Source organism: Cynocephalus volans, chromosome 17, assembly GCF_027409185.1.
Source record: "Cynocephalus volans isolate mCynVol1 chromosome 17, mCynVol1.pri, whole genome shotgun sequence".
In the NCBI taxonomy this organism is placed as follows: Eukaryota; Metazoa; Chordata; class Mammalia; order Dermoptera; family Cynocephalidae; genus Cynocephalus; species Cynocephalus volans.
Window position 1 is genome coordinate 35,345,788 of NC_084476.1, and position 20,315 is coordinate 35,366,102.

Consider the following 20,315-nt stretch of genomic DNA (forward strand, 5'->3'; position numbering starts at 1 on the left):
AGTTAAAAATGGCATCTCATTTTAGTGTGAAATGCTACTTGCTAGTGAAGATCAATCATTTTTTATACATTAATTGGATGTTTGAAATTTTTCTGTAAATATTTTGTATCTTTGCTTCATATTACTATAATATCTTTCTCAGTTTTTTTTTTCTTTTTTTCCTTTTTTTTTATTGGCTAGCCGGTGTGGGGATCTGAACCTGTGACCTTGGTGTAGTATAACTCAGTGCTCTAACCAACTGAGCTAACTGGCCTATTTTTTCAGATTTTAAAACTTTAGTCATTTATTATATTTTTGTCATGTAGAAGTTTTAAAGGTTTCTAAACACTCTGGACCAGTATCATTACTCAAACCTGAATCACCTTTTTTTTTTTTTTCTTCATCTGTCTTATTTCTACTCATCCTTCAAGGCTCAGTCCATATTCGACTTTCTCCAAGGGGGCTTTTCTTAAATACGCTAGCTTATAATAATAAGTATAAGGTATTATACTTATTGCCTAAACTGTTTATTTGGTACATTATCTGGCTTTGTAATGTATATAATGTTTTCTGTTTGTATGGCTCTCCAGCAAGACTGTAAGGTCTCTGAGAACAGAGATTATATTTCTTTGTGTCTTCTATAGCATTGATGGTGAGACTTTGCCTACTAGAGGTGTTTAGTAAATGAACTTTGATAATAATAAAATGACATTACATAAGTAGTGCTCTTTACAAACACTGTCAAGAATTTCCTCTTATTATCTCAATGGTTTTTCATAGCAAGCAAATGAAGTAGATAGCGTGGGGATTTCCATTCTTATTTTTATGGATAGTTGGTAGTTATTTTCATTATAAATGTGGAATAGGGTATGAAGAAATAGCATAATTCTTCCTTTTTTTAATGCAAGTAAAAGAACAAACTATTCACTAGTAGCAGTATGTCATAATAGCATGGTATTGCATTCATGAATGTGAATTAGACTCTTAATATTCATGCATAGTTCTGAGAATTTATTTTTGTTTCTTTTGTAGTGTCATACAAATTACATTCCTGTCTGTGGATCAGATGGGGACACTTATCAAAATGAATGCTTTCTTAGAAGGGCTGCTTGTAAGCACCAGAAAGAGATAACAGTGGTAGCAAGAGGACCATGCTACTCTGGTATGTATAATATTCTTCTGAATACATGTTAGAAATGGTTCTGCCATATTTTCCAACAGAAAGTTTCCAGTCAGAGGGTATATTCCCCAAACTGCATGAATTGTTGGTGATTGTGTGAGGGAATGGGAAGCTCTTTTTTTGCCCCCATTTAGTGTTGTTGCTTTTTAACCCCACATATTCTTGTATTGACTGTGTTATTTCTCACTACATTTTTTAAGGCTTAATACCTTTTTTTGTGGGTACTTTGCATGTCCTTTGCTTTATGGTTTGAACATTAGAGTGAATAAGATTTGGGATGGGGAGTGATATGGGATTTATCTTGTTCTTGGTTGGTTTTTTTTTTTTTTTTTTTCCTGGAAGAGGTGAGGAATATCTGTAGAAAGCTATTAGTAGCATCCCAGGTTGTGTACCTTTCCCAGCTCTTTTCTATCTGCATCTTTCCCACCAATCTGTTTGTATTTCCTTTCTTCTTTTTTCCTTCCTGAACTGGAAATGGTTGATTTTGGGAGGCATCAACGTTAGTTTCTTATTTGTGCTTGTATTTGTGGGTAGGGATTCAGGTAAGGTAATTAGAATTATTGTGTGGATATTAGGGGTAAAGGTGGAGACTATTCTTATGTGATCTCTATTTCCTTTCTTTCCCTATATATTACAGTGCTCGAAAGTTCTCCCTTTCATGAAATGCAAAGATTTTTAGGGCCAGCTACAAAGTTAGTTTCCAAGACTACTCTCGCTTCTGACACCAGTTGAGATCGGGAGGTTCTCTGTGCTACTCTGAGTCCCAGTAATTTGTTAGAAGAGCTTATAGAAGTCACTGAAAGCTATTGTACTCATATGTTATGATTCATTACAGGGAAAGGATACATGATAAAATCAGCCAAAGGAGGAGATGCATAGGGCAGATTCTGGGAGAGGTTGAAACATGGAACTTCTGGTTGTGCTCTCCTCATGGAATCATGGACAGTGTCAGTTCCTCCTGGCCACAGTGCGTGACAATACACATGGAGTATTGCCAACCAGGAAAACTGACGTGAGCCTCAGTGTTCAGTTTTTATTGGTGATTCATTACATAAGTATGACTGATTGTCCATGTGGTTTATCTCGGACTCCAGGTTCACTAGTACCATGTGACGCAAAGCCCCCATTCTAAATTACATGGTTGGTATTTCTAGTGTGGCTAGCCTCCACCCTAAGACTATGGGATGTGGTTTCCCCCCAACCCCCTATAGGTTCTGATGTGGTCAGCATCCTCCCTTAACAAAAGATGCTCCTATCAGGTATGACACAGATTACCATCCAGCAGCCAAGGGCAAAGGCGAGACCTCTTTTTTGGGTGAGGCTAAATTCTTTACTCTACCCAACGTAATTAGGTGCTTGGAGAAATTTTTATGTTTTTAGGCTTTTAGACTATCATTTTGTTGTGGTTCTTATACACTTCTCTAAGTACATTGTGTTTCACAGATTTGATCCTGAAACTAAAGAGGAATATGGAATTTTTTCCAATCCCTAAGTAGTTATGCCTCATTTATGAGGAGCATGTGTTTAAGACACCAAGCACTTTGACAGGCAGTGAATGTTACACACTAGGAGGCAGAATCGTAGATGGGGAAGAGCACCACACTAGGGTTAAAAGACCTGGCATTAAAATAACTTTTAAGTCTTTACTGTGTGACCTTGGACAAGTCATTTAGCCTGTCTGAGTCCTAATTCCCTAAACTGTTAGACAGTTATCATTTCTTGGGTTTGTTAAATAAGGATTGAATGAGCTAGGCTATAAAGTGCTATATCAATTTTGTTATTTGCTAAGTGGGCCAGTGTTTTTATGTCATTTGTTCTTTTATTTTATTATTTAATTAATTAAATTTATTTTATTTTATGTTTTGACCGGTTAGGGGATTGCAACCCTCGGCATGGTATGGTCTGCACCACGCTCAGCCAGTGAGCACACCGGCCATCCCTATATGGGATCTGAACCCGTGGCCTCGGTGCTACCAGTGCCGCACTCTCTCGAGTGAGCCACAGGGCCAGCCCCATTTGGTCTTTTAAGCGTTCTATTCCATGAGCTAGAAATATTATTCTCTTATGCTTACTTGAAAACTCCTTTCTTATGCTTTAGGATTGAATGTAAGCCTTTTCTCCTCAGTGAAATCTTTCTTCTGAGAATCTCACTGAAAACTCCTGGCTGAGTATGTTCACACCTTGTGTGTTTCTCTATGCATATACCATACTGTTTTTCTTTTATCTGACATATCTGCTTCCAGCCAGATCATTCATTTCTTAACCAGAAGGCATTGTGTCCTGCCTAGGAAGGTTTATCATCATCTCAGGGCTGGGGTGGAAGTCGTGTGGACTGTGGAAGGCATGTGTACAGTCTACAAAATATAATCTACAAGAAGAACTCTATCTTGTTATCAGAGTAGTTACAGTATTTAATTTATTTAGGAATTCTAAATGACAAAGGAAGGTATGAGATTTTTATGTTTATTAAAATTAGACGTGGGTTGAAAAAAGGTTGGGAGTGAGTAAATATCTCATGCACTGGGAATGTGTCTTGTTTATCATTTTACTCTTAGCATTTACCATGATGCCTGGCAGATAACATGTACCCAATCAATGTATGTGGAATAGAAGTAAGAAGGGAGTGTTTTTCTAAAAAGGTTTGGTCATAAAAACAGTTTTAAATCGCGTTTCCTTCCTCCTCTGTTTTCTGTTCCTTTACTCTTTCTTTTCCTCCTTACTTACTCCGAGAAGATTTCATATTATGGTTGATTAATCAAAACTGAACACAATTTAAGACTTTAAAATAAAATCCCATGGAGATTTAGTAATTGGTACTACATACAATATGTATTTTTAAAATTCTTCCTGTTTCTACCCTATCTGGGAATTTGATTGTTGTCCGAAGGAGCTTGCAGGGAAGGAAGCGATATTGTTCTGGGTCTTGTCTTCTACTCCAGAGAACTGTTTGAAGGACTGGTATGGCTTCTGTATGGCTTAGGGTATCCTCTCCCTTGGAAGTTGCTGAAGATAAAGTGTCAAATTCTACACTTGCCATCTCTGCTTTTTTTCCGATTCCATGCTGATGATGCTATAGCATTACTCTGTTTTCAACGTGATCTGTTCTCTATGTGGGTTCTTTCAGGATTATAAAGTAAATTTTTTGCATTAATTACATTTTAGGCTGGCTTCTCCCAGTAAATTTGAGGGATAGTCTTTGATTTCACTAGTAACAATTCAGGTGAGATTCTTTCTGATTAGATTTTCTAGAGGAAGTTAATTTCATCAGTAATAGAAAACCTCAACTCTGAGGTTCTTTCCTTTCTAAACCTTGGGGCTTTTCTTACCTTTTGGCTTTTGGTCTTTATCCACAGATTTCATTAAGAAGATTTCTGGAATAAGACCCAAAGGTCTTTTCCTTCTTTTCTAATAAAAGCAGCTTATTCATTTTTCCTCTCAAGCTTTAACAAAATTTTCTTCTACCTTTTAAATGAGTGATTTAAAATTAATTATTTATATTTAACAATTTACTTTATACTATTATTGGTTTTTACTCTGTAAGGCACCTAAATATTTCTTGAATGGGCTACAAAGATGTATGAAATATGGATGATTATATGTTTAAGTAATTTATATTTTGAGAGAGGCATAAAATAGGTATAGTCTTTGAATAGGATATTAGATATTAAAATATGGAGAAAAGGACCGTATAAGAATGGATATCACAGTTTTATTTTTGATAAGAAATGTGACTATTCGATAAGATGAAATCTCCAGAAAAAATGTTATTATTCATTCTTGGCTTTTCTTCCCAGATAACGGCTCTGGATCTGGAGAAGGAGGTAAGTTTCAAATACCTCTTAAAGGACTTTGTTTCCTTTCACTTTTTAAAAAAAAAATAGATTTGAGATAAAATTCACATATGATTTGTCCATTTAAAGTATACAATTGAATGACTCTTTGTGTATTCACACAGTTGTGTATTCACCGCCACAGTCAATTTTAGAACATTTGTGTTAACCCAGAAATAAACTATGCACCATCTGTTAAATTGAGGTGACAACAAACTGACTTCTCCTTAGTATCATTCCCACAAGTGATTTTAGCTTGGACCAGAGTGTTTTGTAACTCTCTCAAATTTTTGCTCATAAAGAATTTTTGAAGTACAGAGTTAAAAAACTCCAAAGCGAGTTGTGCATAGAAAAGGGAAGACTTGCAGAACAACTCTAGTGGGATTTAGAGTCTAATTTCAATCTTTAAAAATTTCCTATGTTCTTGATTTTATTTTGCAAATATATGAATTATTTCTGATGTTTAAAAAACTAATGTTTGGCAATAGTGTATAATAGGGTTTAAATTATCAGAACTGAGAATGACTAATCTGTTTCATAGTCTGAGTCTGTAATTCTTAATGCATATCCACTGTATGCAAAATAATGTTTGAGGTGCTATGGGTATATACTAAAAGGACACTCACTCTGGAAAAATTCATACTTATGCAAATGAAAACTGCAGTTACGATCTTTTCAACATGATCTGAAACCTTACTGTAGACTTCTAAATTTCCAATAATCCTAAAGATTCAGAGTTGGAAGGGACTTTGAAGATTACGTAGAGAATAGAAGAACTGTCCTGAGGAAGAGGTTCAAGGATGACAGTTTTTGCTAGGAAAAAAAAATGATTAAAGCTGTTGAACAATAGAATTTGATTTAAATGGACACGTTCAAGCAGAAGCTTCATGATCATGTGTGAAGGATCAGATAATACATTCTAGATCTTAGAGCTGGAGAGGATTTTCAGAGATCATGTGGTCTAGCTCCTGTGGTCAGATATTCAGTTTTAGGGAACTATCATTTTTCCTATATTAAACAAGTGAGAGTTGATCTCAAGATTTGCTTATATAATTCAGTACTGGATGCCTTGCCCTGAAGATGTAGGTTGACCATATTTTAGGGAGTATGAGTTAGAAAGGCTTAGTGGTTTGCTCAGAATAATGAACAAACCTTAGTGAGCTCACGGGGGCTGTAGTATTTCTGGATCTCATGATTCTGAAGCCTCAAAATTACTTAGGATTATGATCCTTGGAATCTGTTTGGGAGTATTCATGAGAGTTTGGAGAGGATTTCTACTTAAAGTGCAGGCAGACACCAAAAATTGGAAATTTAGAAGTTTTACCATCCAGTCATTGTAGATCCGTATACTTTCCTTTTAATACCTTCTTTACTGCTTGCCAATTCCTGGACAGTATTCTTTCCCAAACTAAATTGAGCAATCCCTTGAATGAACTGAAATCCTTAAGTTCACCCCAACTGATTTCCCTGCCCAGTTTGATCTTATCAGGATAGGATCCATTCTAGTTGAGACCCCAAAAATGTAGGGCCCCTTTTGTGGGATGTGAGCTGAGTAGGGGGCTAGTGGTATTCACTGTAGGCCCGCGTTGAAACTTTGTGTCCTTGTCAGAATTTCCATAAGTGCCTCAATGAAATTTAGGATGAGGCGTCCATGGGGGCTCCTTTTTATTTTTTCTTCAGAATGGATAGTGCCTTGGGGGCCTGGTAGGGACGGAGATGTGGTGAAATGAACATAGTGTATATGTGCACTTGTACTCTGAGGTGCCTCGTCCTCCATTTCCAAGGGGCAATTTTTTTAAACTAAACTTTTAATTTTGGAATAATTTCAGGTTTACAGAAAAGTGGCAAAGCTAGTGCATAGAATTTCTGTAAACCCTTCCCTAGTTTCGCCCATTGTTAACATCTTCTATAACCATGGCATGTCTGTCAATATTAAGTGACTGACACCGCCATAGTACTATGAACTAAAATTCAGACTTTATTGGGATTGTACCAGTTTTCCATTAGTGTCCTCTATCTGTTCCAGGACCCAATCCAGTGTATCACACTGCATGGAGTCTTCCCAGGCTTTTCTGGTTTGTGACAGTTTCTCAGTCCTTCTTTGTTTTTTTTTTTTTAATAACCTTCACAGAAGAGTACTGTCCAGGTATCCTGGAGAATGCCCCACAATCTGGGTTTGTTTGTTGATTAAACTGATATTATGGGTTTTTGGAAAGAATATTACAGAGGTGAATGCTCTTCTCGTCACATCATGTCAAGGAGTGAATGGTGTCAGCATGACATCTGGTGTCACGTTGATGGTGCCGCTGGTAATGTTGATCTTCGTTACTGAGTTAACATAGAGTTAGCTCGATTTTCCATTTTAATGCTTTTATTCTTTCCTTTTTTTTTTTTTTTTGTGTGTGTGTGTGTGTATGGTGGTTGGCCAGTACAGGGATCAAACCCTGGACCTTTTTGTTATCAGCACCATGCTCTAACCGATTGAGCTAACCGGCCAACCCCCGGTTTTCCACTTTAAAGTTACTTTTTCCCCCTTTCCTTCCTCTGTTCCTTGAAAGGGAGTCACTAGTCTAGCCCCAGGGTCCCTTTTCATCGTGACAGCCCATGCTCTTGTGGTACATACCTCTCCTCCATTGTGCCTTGACCTGCTTTTATTGAAGATGAAGCCATTGCTGTCCAGGGCCATTCCAAACCCCTGGGAGTGTCCATGCACTCTGAAACAGAGAAAGCCTTCCCTCTGAACTGAGCCGAAGCCAAACATAAACCCCACTGGGAACATATTTGAACATACATGTATGATCTCCTGGCTCTGAAGCTTGGTTTTTATAACTTTGAAAGTGAGACATTGGTCATGGAGTTCCTATCCTATTTGTGTAGGAATTTTAACCATTTCATTCACAGAGGTTAGCAAATTAGACCTTGAATAGGTCCATTTGCTGCAGTGTCAATGTGACCGAAACCTTTAAACTTTTCAATATACTAAAGACAGTTTTGCTCTGATTGCTCTTCAGGGTGTGATGCAGGGTACTGTGCCCTAGCTGGGCACCTTCCTGACTGACCTGACCATGCTTGACACTGCTCTTCAGGACTCCATCGAGGTGAGTGCTGCACAGGTGGTGTAATTGGGCCTGCAGCCTTCTCACTGGATACCCAAAAGAGAGATTCGCTTCTACAACTACTAGTATCTATTGAGGGCCCATTATGTACAGTGTTGTGTAGAGGCTGGGAGGAATACAAAGAATAACACCAGAAAAAAAACACCAGAAGTGACTCTGTATTCAATGGCCGGCATAGTATATTAAAGTAGGCAGTGATTGACAGGAATAGTAGAAATTTGTTCTGTTTTTATTTATTTATTTATTTATTTATTTATTTATTTTAATTTTTATTGAATCATAATTGATTACACATATTTTGGGGGTTGAACACTAACATATGTTGATCAGATCAATATATTGTTACAAATCATAATTATTCTTTATGCCTATGTCCAATCTCTCCCATCCCCTGTCCCTTCCCTCTCCTCCCTCTTATTACCCTAGATTTCTTCTCTCCCTCTGAAAGAGTAATGGTTACTCTGTTGATTTGTTGCCTAGATGATCTGTCCAATGCCGAGAGGTGTGTTTAGGTCCCCCAATATTTTCATAGAGCACATGCTTCTTCTGTCACTCTGGAATGGGCGTTGTGGAGAGACACATCCTCTTCTGTTCTTTGGTCTCTGCTGGTGACTCTCCTTGTGTCAGTGCACTCCAGCGGCTGGTGGACCACCTGTGTGGTGGTTGTGGCATCTAGCTGCTTTCATGGCAGCCGTAGTTATTGTGGTAGCTGTGGTGGGCCACCCACGTGGAGGTGGTGTTTTTGGCATGCTCCTTGGTGTCGGCGGTGTGCCTGGTTATGGCAGAAGGGGGTCCGTTCCCTGGCTCCAAGGGTGGGCCCCGAGGCACTGGTGGTGTGCCTGGGTTGGAACTAATTTTTTGTTCTTTGCTTACTTCTAAAATGGGGAACTTCCTTTGGGAACCAGTAGTTGAGCTGTGTGGTTTAGCTAAATTGCTAATTTGCCGCTGATTTAGTGGTTTTAATGGTTGACTTTACAGGTACTTCTGGCTCTCCAAAGACCCGTTGCACCTGAGTTGTGTAGAAACTCTGATCTGGGCCTGAGTCTTTTCATCAAAATGTACCCTATGTAGTTCCATATTCCTGGTCAGTCTCCACTGAGAGGTCCTTTGCCGATTGGGGTGCCAGTCAGCAGTCCTTGCTGTGCCCCAGTGTTCCCCCAGTGGGCCCATCTCTACCACTGCCCATGCTACAGACACTTCCAATGGGACAGGCCATGTGCTGGTCCTTTGCGATGACTCACCAGCCTCTGAATGGCTCCTTTTTTTCAGCTGTTCTGGTTCCTCGCTCCTGCATGAGTCCACGGGAACCCAGTTAGTGGTCTTGCTGGCTGGGGGGCCACCAAAGCTCTCCTCTCCCCTGCTGCGTCCAAGCAACTTCATCCAAAGGGCACAGCTGTGGCTTTTGCTGGCTCCTGCTTCTTGCACTCAGCAGCTCCAGCCTTAAAGTGGCTGCAGCAGAAAATGGTCAGAGTGGTTTTTTCTTTCTCTACTTGTGACTTCTCCTGCCTTCATGCACTCCGTAAGTCTCTCCTCCTCTTCCCCTGAGCTCTAGCGGCCCCAACTTGGCTGTTGTTGCTTTTATATAGTGATAAATTGGTTGATTGGTGGGAGTGATGCTGGGGACTGTCTATTCCGCCATCTTGACCAGAAGCCTCCAATAGTAGAAATTTGAACAGAAGTGCAATGAGAGACCATAGAAGGTCCCGATTAATTTCATATGAGAGAATAGGATGGAAAGGCCTATGAAGGAGGGGGTTTGATAAGCTACTTCCTAGTAGCAATAATAAAATATTAAGTGGAGAGGAAATTTGATATTTGAAATGATATTTAAGGATTGCTTGTATTACTTAAGTACATCTCTCTGGTTATCATATGCAATCAGCCTGCGTTAATTGTGTTATAATTAGAAGGGGAGGCAAATTGTGGGAGGTGTGGCTGTGTTGACGGTGAAGAGCTGGGCTTCTGGTGCTGCCTCATTAATCTTTGATTATGGAGTAGGCATGGTTTTAGTTCCAGAGTTTGGGTCTCCCAGATTCAGACATCATTGCTTTGAACCCCTACCCTGTATATTGAGGCTCACTATCTTTGCCAGCTTTATTAAGTCTCATATCTGGTAAGCTGTAGAGACAAATTTGAATCAAGATCTAAACTCCATACTTGGGGCTCTTTCTTCCATGTCACCATGCCAGTCTATGCCAAGACTATCTCCCAAAGGCTCATTCTCCTTGCTTTTTTACCTTCTTTCTGGGCATTTTAATTTCTTTCTTAATTTCAGAAATTAATTTAAATTAATTTAATTTTCCACTTAATTTCAGTAACAGGAATATTAGTCCTGAGAAACTGAAATATTAGGGAAAATCCTAGATTGAGACTTCCAGGCAACAGCTACGAGGTGTATTTTGCTTTTAAGTAATTCTTATCTGCTCCATCGTAGCCCAGGTTAATGTCCCCAGGAATTCCATCCTCCTTGCATTCTCAAACTTTTCCCTTTCTCAGTTCAGTTCAATTTAAACTATTCTCTGAATGCAGCTCCGTGTCTGAAGAAAGGTGGTCTGCAAGAAGGAGAAAAAGGTAGTTGTGACCAGGGAGGACACCCCGAGAGGCAGGCCTGGGAAGTCGTGGGCTGGACCTAAGGGCCACGCTTTGTCCTCCATTCAGGCGCTCTCCTCCCCGCGCACGGGAAGCTTCCGGCGCGACCCCTCCTCCCGGGGGTGGGGCGGGGCCTGCCGCTCCGGCTCCCGCCTCCGGGGCTGCGCGCGGTGGCGGGGGTCGTGGTTACGTGATCGCGGTGGTGGAGGGGCCCTGATTTCCCGGCGGCGGAAGTTGACGCGGTCAGGTGAGAGGAGGAGGCTATTTGAAAACACGCTCTGGGAGCGACAGGCTGCGGCCGGCGGCGCACGCTGTCGCTCGTTGGGCTTCTGCTCGCACGCTCTTCCCCTTGGCCTCCGCGCCCCGGCCCCCCGGCAGGGCCCTCAGGTGAGAGGCCACTTCCCGGCAGGCAGGGCCCTCCCGGGGCTAGGGACGGCGCGCGGGGGCGCGGGGCCGTCCCCCTACGGTCCGCCGCACAGGCCGACAGGGCCGGTTGTGGGCGCTGTGCGCCCCTCCCGGCTCCCGTCCGTGGCGCGCCTTCGGAGCTGGGCCTGGGTGCGAGCGGGGCCGTGCGGGGGCGGGGCGCCCCGCGGGCGTTTGCAGCGCCTCTAGTGACTGGGCGGGTTCGCCGGGTTCCAAGTCTGAGAGTTTTAGGTCTGTGTGTAGGGATTGGCCGCCCTTACTTGACTGCGGTCCTGACCTGCGTTCACAGGAGTAGGAGGAGGGATAGTTTCCTAAAACCCACGGGGTCTTCACTTCTGGCACTCAAGACCGAGAACGTGGGGTGTGGCTGAACGGTCGCCTCCTTATTCTCCCTCCCGCCGCCCGGGTGTGCAGTTAAGCGACCTGTACGGAGCAGAACAGCAGCACCAGTTGTGTGGAGTCCCCTCTGCCTGAGCACCAGTTGTGTGGAGTCCCCTCTGCCTGGGGCATTTGCTTCGGGGAAGTCGGGTGCCTCCGACTGGCCTCTCGGTGGAGTTTGGGTCGGGGTTGGAGAGGAGATTGTCAAAGGCCTAGTGCAGTGTGCTTGCTCTCTCCTTGACTTTTTTGGGAAAAGAAGTTAGAAATGAGGAAGGGTAATGAGGTGTCAGGCAAACTAGGTGGAATTCGGTGCCGTTGAATTTAGAAATGAGGAAGGGTAATGAGGTGTCAGGCAAACTAGGTGGAATTCGGTGCTGTTGAATTTTTATACGCTATGATGTGCCTTTAGTTGAAATTGACAGATAAGGCCTGCAGTAGGAATATATGGAATTAAAGCCCAATAGTTTAAAAACTATCGGGGCTCACATCCCTAAGAGACCCAGTGATATGAGTTCAGTCCTTGAGGTCAGAGTTCCTACTGTATACTCAAAACCAGCTACTCTGAAAGCGGCTTAGTAGAACTGTTTGACTTCTGTGCTATGAAATTCTTTATTTTAGGTGAAAATAACAGAAACTTACAGTAGAGCTTTCAAAGTTCCTAATGTAAAAATGTGATCTACATAGAAAGAATCTTGCCAGTTTTAAAAGTCAAGGAAGGGCGATGAGCCCTCCTAATTTTCCTATCGAAGGCAGAACATGAGTGTGACTAATACAAAATGATGGATAACATGGCATAAACTTGACAGTAATCTGTGTGTTAGAGATCAGTCAGGTAGTTAATGGCTAAAGAGAGCCAAGAGGATTGGGGTGGGTGGGGTTAAGAGGGTTAATTTTTCAGAATGTCCTGTACCATTTATTTTCATCCCTGGTCCGTCCAAGCTAGTAATTGTAGGAAAAGCTCACAGATTGTGCTTGCTTAATAAGTGAAAACCGTTTTTGTATTAAAAGAGGCCAGGTGAGTATCCGGGCCATCTTTTTAGTCTTCCTTTCCTTACCCATTGTTTTTTTCAGACTGAGGTAACTAGAGATGTGGGTGGGATGAAAACTTGGGATTGGGATAAATGAAATAAGGCAAACCATTTTGATTCCAGTGTGTATAATATAAAGTTGGCTTTGCAGAGCTCAGTCTTGTGAGTGAATTCCTCTTCAACTCTTTATTTTTTTATTTTTATTTTTTAAAGGATGATCGGTAAGGGGATCTTAACCCTTGACTTCGTGTTGTCAGCACCACACTCGCCCAAGTGAGCCACGGGCCCGGCCCTGAAGTGAAGCATTGACTTAAAAACCTTTCTGAGCCACATCTTTCAAATGGGCTTAGTACCAGTTTCTTCACATGGTATTGTGGGATTGAGTGGTAATGTACATAATGCATCTGATATTGTGCTTGGTATGTACTGGTCCAGAGACTTCAAGAACACATACATGTTTGTGCTTATTGCATATATAATTAGCAATGTGTCAGGCATAGTTTTGAGTGTTTTACAAGTATGAATTCATTTACTCCTTATTTGACCTACCTCATAACCACTGTGTGAGGTAGATGTTGTTGTTGTCCCTATTTTATAGGTAGAAACTAGGGCACTGTGGATAAGTTCAGCAAGGAAGGGGCAAAGTCTGGATCAGAACCTAATCAGTATGGTTCTAGAATTGGCTCTTGATCTGTGTAGCCACATCCTAGCTCATGGGGATTTTATAATGTAGTAAAACCCTGCAGTCAAGTGAATTTGGATATAATTCAGATTATATCCTTGAACCCGAGGCTGGAACTTGAGCTGCGCAGTCTTGCACCAGACATTTTATTAATCTTGCAGCAGTGCAGGCTTTCATTTTACTCATTTTTTTTTTGTACCACCAGGTATAGCATTGTGACTTTTTATAGTTAGGCACAGGATAGTTATGATAGACCAGGAGAAGTTTCATTTGTTCCAAAGGTGGTTTCTTACTCAACTGTAGTGGAAGTCAGAATTCATTATTTTCGTGGCATGTGGAAAGGCTTCAAGAAGAGTTGAACTGGTACCAGGTGGAAGAGCCTATTTTTTAGATAGAGGTTAGCTTGTGGGAAGGTAAAGCTGGAGAGGATGAACGGGGCCACATTTGGAAGGACCTAATATATTCTGCTAAGGAGTTTTTACTATGTGAGAGGAGTAAGAACAACTGAAAGCTCCCGAGCCTTGGTTAGGTCTTTGTTTAGAAAGAGCTCTGTGGTGACTGTGGCCAGTAGTCTAGAGAGTAGACACTAGAGACGAGGCAAGAATACCAGTGGGGAAACTATTGAATAGTCTAGGGTAGCTATAAAGGACTTCTTTAAAGTATTGGTCTGGGAATGGACCATCTTTACGCAGATCAAAGATGCCCTGTGTAAGGAAGATTTGGATTTAAGTTGAAGTCATGTGGTGAGAGGGAGGGGTGCAAGGTGACATGGTTATGCCTGCATTATTTCTTATGGGAGTGGCCTACCTGGTCTTTGTTCCTTATTCCTCTGTTACGTTGTATTTCCTTTCAGGCTGCTTTTTATCCTAGTTTTTTTCTTTTTTCTTTTGGATACTGTTTCCTGTTTATATCTGCCTAGCTATTCCTGGTATTCAGAATGCTGGATCTTCACTTTTGCCTATACCAGGCCCATGCCCTACTCTTGACTTTCCTTGCTCATGAAATGCCTAGTACTCTCCTTGCTGCATATTTGAATCTTACTCATTGTTCAGGCATTTACATTCATGAAACTTTTCCTGTTACAGGCTACATTTACTCATAACATTGATTTTCAAACTTTGCTTTCTTTTGCTAGAGGTTCTGCAGGGGACTGTAGGGACTACAAGGTTCCCAGCAGATACAGGGTATATCTGTAGCAAGTGTGCTGCTTTCCTCCACACAAAGGAAAAAAAAAATCATTTCAGAAGGTCTCCACTTAGCATGTTGCTTGACAGAGAGTTCCATGGCTCAGAAAATCTTGCAAAACCAGTGGCAAGACTGTTGCCTATTGTTAATGACACCCCTCAGTATTTCTTGATGCCAGTATTTCTCGACTCAGCTTACTTTTTGCATTTCTTAACAGTGTTTTCTATTGAATATTTTGATCCTTTGACATAATCACTGTAGGCCTTGATTCTTGAGTATGTTTGAAATAAGTGTTAGAGTAATGTAAGTGTAGGAAAATAGCTTTTTTGTTATCGTTTATTCTTGTCTTTATCCATTGTTTTTAAATTAATTTTTTTCGTTATAGCATTCAAGAATGACCAAAGAAAGAAAATGCCAAGATGATTTCCAAAAAGTAATACTAAATTTGGTAAAAAGAAGCCCAAGTTAGAAAATGCTACTGCAACAAACTTTAAAACAAAGACAATACATCTGCCTGAGCAACTCAGAGAATGGAACACTTCCAACAAACAATAGGAAACTTAACATAAAGGTAAGACATAAATTGTGTTTTGGTTAAGTGAGATTTTTTTTGAAATCATGTAGAATGTTATGTTTCTGTGAAAAGTTGTTTTAACTCTTAGAGCAAATGGCTTGCCTAGAGTCATAGGGTTTATTGATGGATAATGTTTAGAGTTCATCTGTTTCCTATATCTGACCTCATACCTGCGTCTTTCCCACCTCCTCCAGAAAGGCTTGCTAAACTAAACCCATAATGATTTTTCCCTAGAATACTTATGTGATGATATATCATCTGGAAATAATTCTTATGTTTAACTATTTAATGTGTCAAGCTTTTGATAAACATTTTACCAGCTGTTTTTATAGCTGATTAAGATAAGATCCTGTTTTACTCATTTTTGAACCCATACATAGCACATAGCTTATTATAGGTTCCTGTGGAATGCTTGAAGTCAGTTGAAGTTTGACCAGTAGTTTTGCTTAAAAAATTTTTAACAGCTTCATGGAGATATAGTTTACACGTAATAAAATTCACCCTTTTTAAAGAATATAGTTCAATGGTTTTTAGTGCATTTACAGAGTTATGTTATTATCACCATAATCTAATTTTAGAACATTTTAATTACTGCAGAAAGAAACGCTGTATCCATTAGAAGTCACTCCATTCCATTCTCCCAGCGTTAGGTGACCCAAATCGAGTTTCTTTCTCTACAGATTTGCTTATTCTGGACATTGCATGTAAATGCAATCATATACTACATGGTGTTTTGTTAGTGATCTTTCACTTAGCATACTGTTTTTGAGGTTCATCCGTGTTGAGGCATGTATCAGAACAGTATTTCATTCCTTTGTATTGTCATATAGTATCCCATTGTGTGGTTATGTCACCTGTTGTTGATCACCCATCAGTTGATGGACGTATGGTTTCCACTTTTTGGCTCTTATGAATAATACTGTTATGAACATTTGTGTATAGTACAAGTCTTTGTAAAGATATGCATTTTCTAGTTTTGGTTTTTAAGCTCTGAGGGTTAAATAATACCAGAAAGGTATTTGAAGTTATGTGTTTTTTTGAAGGTTATGTACATTATGCCAGAAATAAAATTGTTAAGTAGTGTGCTTTGAATAAAACACACACACACACCTTCCGAAAGACAATTTAAAATATGCAGAAAGGGCCTGTTAAATTAAAAGTATGTAAGTGAACATAATGTAAAGTTTAATGTTTGGTTTATAGTTGGTCTTCAGTAAATGGTGCTGATTGCTGTCACTTTAAATCATAGAGTGCCTAAGTCTGCATTCAGGTTAATGTAAAAATGAGAAAATTCTAACTGAAAATTATGTAACATTATTAAGATAAAAATATCTTAAAGATAACACTGTGATCTGATCTTAATAAAAGCTAAATAATGTTTAAAATACTTATTGAGGTAGTTTTTCCAAGGAGTGTTAGTGTATTATCATAATTTTAGTTAGCATGTTTCTTTGAAAATAGTAGAATGTGTATGTGTATGTACCCAAAATGTGTATTTTTATTTATAGGATCTGCTGTCACAGATGCATCACTACAATGCTGGGGTTAAACAAAGTGCTTTTCTTGGACTTAAAGACCTTTTGTCTCAGTACCCATTTATAATTGATGCACACCTTTCAAACATATTAAGTGAAGTGACTGCTGTGCTTACAGATAAAGATGCTAATGTACGATTAGCAGCAGTTCAGCTTCTTCAATTCCTGGCCCCCAAAATACGAGCTGAACAAATTTCTCCATTTTTTCCTTTGGTAAGTGCCCATCTCTCTAGTGCCATGACTCACATTACTGAAGGCATTCAGGAGGACTCTTTAAAACTTTTGGACATTCTGCTGGAACAGTACCCAGCTCTAATTACTGGCCGTAGCAGTATATTGCTTAAGAATTTTGTAGAACTTATTTCTCATCAGCAGCTGTCCAAAGGACTGGTAAGTAGAGACAGATTCCAGTCCTGGATACTTTCTGTAAATCCTAATCGGAGCAACGGAGGCTGAAAGTCTTAGTGAGACTCAGTAAATTCCTTCAGGCCTTGGCAGATGGATCCAGTAGGTTGAGAGAAAGTGAAGGACTTCAGGAACAAAAAGAAAATCCCCATGCCACTAGCAACTCCATTTTTATCAGCTGGAAGGAACATGCCAACGACCAGCAACACGTCCAGGTTTATGAAAATGGGGGTTCACAGCCAAATGTCAGTTCACACACAGTTCAGCCTACGGTAAGAAGGATTTCAGTTATGTCCACACTCAGTTTTCCTATTTTGAATTATAACTGCTGACCATTGATGGCTTATGATGGGAAGATATGCCATTGTATTTCATAGTTTTCATATAGTTACTCATGATTTGATTTGGTTTACTGATGGGAGGAGTCATTTGAAAGCATATTAATTTATTCATTTCTAGCAAAGCCTAATGAGAAATAAAACTTGATGAACTCTGTTGGCTCTGTCATCTTAGAATTTCATTTTTCTTTCTAGTCTTGATTAATGTAATTATTTATGGAGCTTCATTTTAGTGGTATTTTGTATTTAAGATTTAAATTAAGCAAGGGATAATAAATATATATATATTTTTTTGGTGAGTGCACCGGCCATTCCTACATAGGATCCGAACCCGCGGCGGGAGCGTCACCGCGCTCCCAGCGCCGCCCTCTCCCGAGGGCGCCGCGGGCTCGGCCCATAAGTATTTTTTAATCATTAATCTTTTTCTTCATTCTTTCCCTTCCTTATTAGGTACCTGGTTGGGGGAGGCAGTGTGGATGAAGGCCTGTCATCTACAGAAAACCTGAAAGGATTTATTGAGATAATAATTCCATTGTTAATTGAGTGCTGGATTGAAGCTGTGCCTCCACAGCTATCTGCTTCTGTTGGAAATGGTGTAGAACGAGAACCTCTACAGGTTATGCAGCAAGTTCTTAACGTTATTTCCGTTCTGTGGAAACTCTCTAAACAACATGGTGAAACCCATAAATTGGTGAGAACTAATGGGTTCTTTATTTTCTTAGTAATGCCTTTTATCATAAATGGGAAGATTAGAAATCAGCTTATTACTACTAATTGGTTATGCATTTTCCAAAAAATACCCAGAGTTGAACTATAAACTTGTTTCTTTTGCGCAAAACTACAAATTAGTTTTTAGAGACAAATTAGTTAGAGATTATTATCTGAATATATTTAATTCCCTCCCTCCCTTTTTTAAAAGTGAAATGGATAACAATATACCTGATTTCATTTGTTTTTATTAGGTGTAATTCACAGTCGAGTTGCAGTGTATTGCTTATGGCAGGTTGATTATGTCAGGGTATTGTAGTTTCTGAAAGTCTGTTGTATTATTAAAACAGTTGTTTATTAAGTAGTCTCTTCCACTTTGTACCCCATTGCCATATTTAGCAGAAATGGAGCAGACTGAATGGGTGGTTAGCCCTGAATTGTTTTAAGTGTGCTGTAGTGAATGTAGTACTTGCCATGCTTTTGCTGTGCAACTAAGGAAGAACAAACTGTAAGATTGAAGTGTTGCTAAATTAATATGGTAGCACATTTTAGAAGATCAGCTGCCGGAGCAAGACTTCAAAGATTGAAGCATCTGGTTTATAGCAGAATTCTGCAAGGACTTTTGACAAGGCAAGTGTGAATTCTTGAGGTGGCCTTTGTACAGATAAAACTGAGAATGCAGTATTTTCTTTTTTTTTTTTTTTAATTCTTTTTATTTCATGCTGAAGTTCAGAATGAGTCAGAAGGCTGCATAAAATGACTAGGGATAAATTAAATAGTATTTGATAATCTCGAATAGCTTTATGGAATTGTATTAAGGTGTGTGTTTCTTTTAAGAGCTTGCTCTGTTGCTAATAATCCATGACCCGTCATCTGTAAGGACGTTTTTTGAGTTGTTTTTCCAAACAGGGTAGCATTTTGTTTAATAGTTTTGATAATTAAAGCCATATATGACAAACCCACTGCCAATATCATCCTGAATGGGGAAAAGCTGAAAGCTTTTCCTTTAAGAACAGGCACTAGACAAGGATGCCCACTCTCACCACTCCTATTCAACATAGTGTTGGAAGTACTAGCCAGAGCAATCAGAGAAGAGAAGGAAATAAAGGGCATCCAGATTGGAAAAGATGAAGTCAAACTGTCCCTGTTTGCAGATGACATGATCCTATATATCGAACAGCCTAAAACCTCTACAAAAAAACTGTTGGAATTGATAAATGATTTCAGCACAGTAGCAGGATACAAAATCAACACACAAAAATCAGTAGCATTTCTTTTCTCCAATAGTGAACATGCAGAAGGAGAAATCAAGAAAGCCTGCCCATTTACAATAGCCACCAAAAAAATAAAATACTTAGGAATTGAGTTAACCAAGGAGGTGAAAAATCTCTATAATGAGAACTACAAACCACTGCTGAGAGAAATTAGAGAGGACACAAGAAGATGGAAAGATATTCCATGCTCTTGGATTGGAAGAATCAACATAGTGAAAATGTCCATACTACCCAAAGTGATATACAAATTCAATGCAATCCCCATCAAAATTCCAAAGACATTTTTCTCAGAAATGGAAAAAACTATTCAGACATTTATATGGAACAATAAAAGACCACGAATAGCCAAAGCAATGCTCAGCAAAACAAATAAAGCTGGAGGCATAACACTACCTGACTTTAAGCTATACTACAAAGCTATAATAACCAAAACAGTATGGTACTGGCATAAAAACAGACACACTGACCAATGGAATAGAATAGAGAATCCAGAAATCAACCCACACACTTACTGCCATCTGATCTTTGACAAAGGCACCAAGCCTATTCACTGGGGAAGGGACTGCCTCTTCAGCAAGTGGTGCTGGGATAACTGGATATCGATATGCAGGAGAATGAAACTAGATCCATACCTCTCACCGTATACTAAAATCAACTCAAAATGGATTAAGGATTTAAATATACACCCTGAGACAATAAAACTTCTTAAAGAAAACATAGGGGAAACACTTCAGGAAATAGGACTGGGCACAGACTTCATGAATACGACCCCAAAAGCACGGGCAACCAAAGGAAAAATAAACAAATGGGATTATATCAAACTAAAAAGCTTCTGCACAGCAAAAGAAACAATTAAAAGAGTTAAAAGACAACCAACAGAGTGGGAGAAAATATTTGCAAAATATACATCTGACAAAGGATTAATATCCAGAATATATAAGGAACTCAAACAACTTTACAAGAAGAAAACAAGCAACCCAATTAAAAAATGGGCAAAAGAGCTAAGTAGGCATTTCTCTAAGGAAGATATCCAAATGGCCAACAGACATATGAAAAAATGCTCAACATCACTCAGCATCCGGGAAATGCAA

At 39.7% G+C, this 20,315-nt stretch overlaps 2 protein-coding genes and 1 pseudogene across 3 annotated transcripts in view; all 3 read left to right on the forward strand.

Moving 5' to 3' along the window:
• LOC134365575 (uncharacterized) overlaps positions 1-9,485 on the forward strand; it is a gene marked incomplete at its 5' end in the record, with an annotated part of 46,023 nt that extends 36,538 nt beyond the window's left edge. Inside the window, 4 exon segments of the mRNA XM_063081678.1 lie at positions 1,012-1,141; positions 4,954-4,980; positions 8,001-8,087; positions 9,375-9,485. Of these exon segments, the coding sequence (XP_062937748.1) occupies positions 1,012-1,141; positions 4,954-4,980; positions 8,001-8,047 (204 nt within the window).
• Positions 9,486-10,651: 1,166 nt separating this feature from the next.
• The window catches only part of LOC134365739 (ral guanine nucleotide dissociation stimulator-like 1), a 106,931-nt gene continuing 97,267 nt past the window's right edge, over positions 10,652-20,315 (forward strand). Inside the window, exon 1 of one of the 2 annotated variants that reach the window (XM_063081996.1) lies at positions 10,652-10,941. Coding sequence is in view for 1 of the 2 variants with exons in the window: in XM_063081997.1 (XP_062938067.1) it covers positions 17,862-17,933 (72 nt within the window). In the remaining variant the exon portion in view is untranslated. Of the gene's footprint in view, positions 10,942-17,764; positions 17,934-20,315 lie in introns of those variants that run through there. The other variant, XM_063081997.1, reaches the window with a different exon arrangement.
• Positions 14,785-17,813, forward strand: LOC134365740 (testis-expressed protein 10-like; annotated as a pseudogene).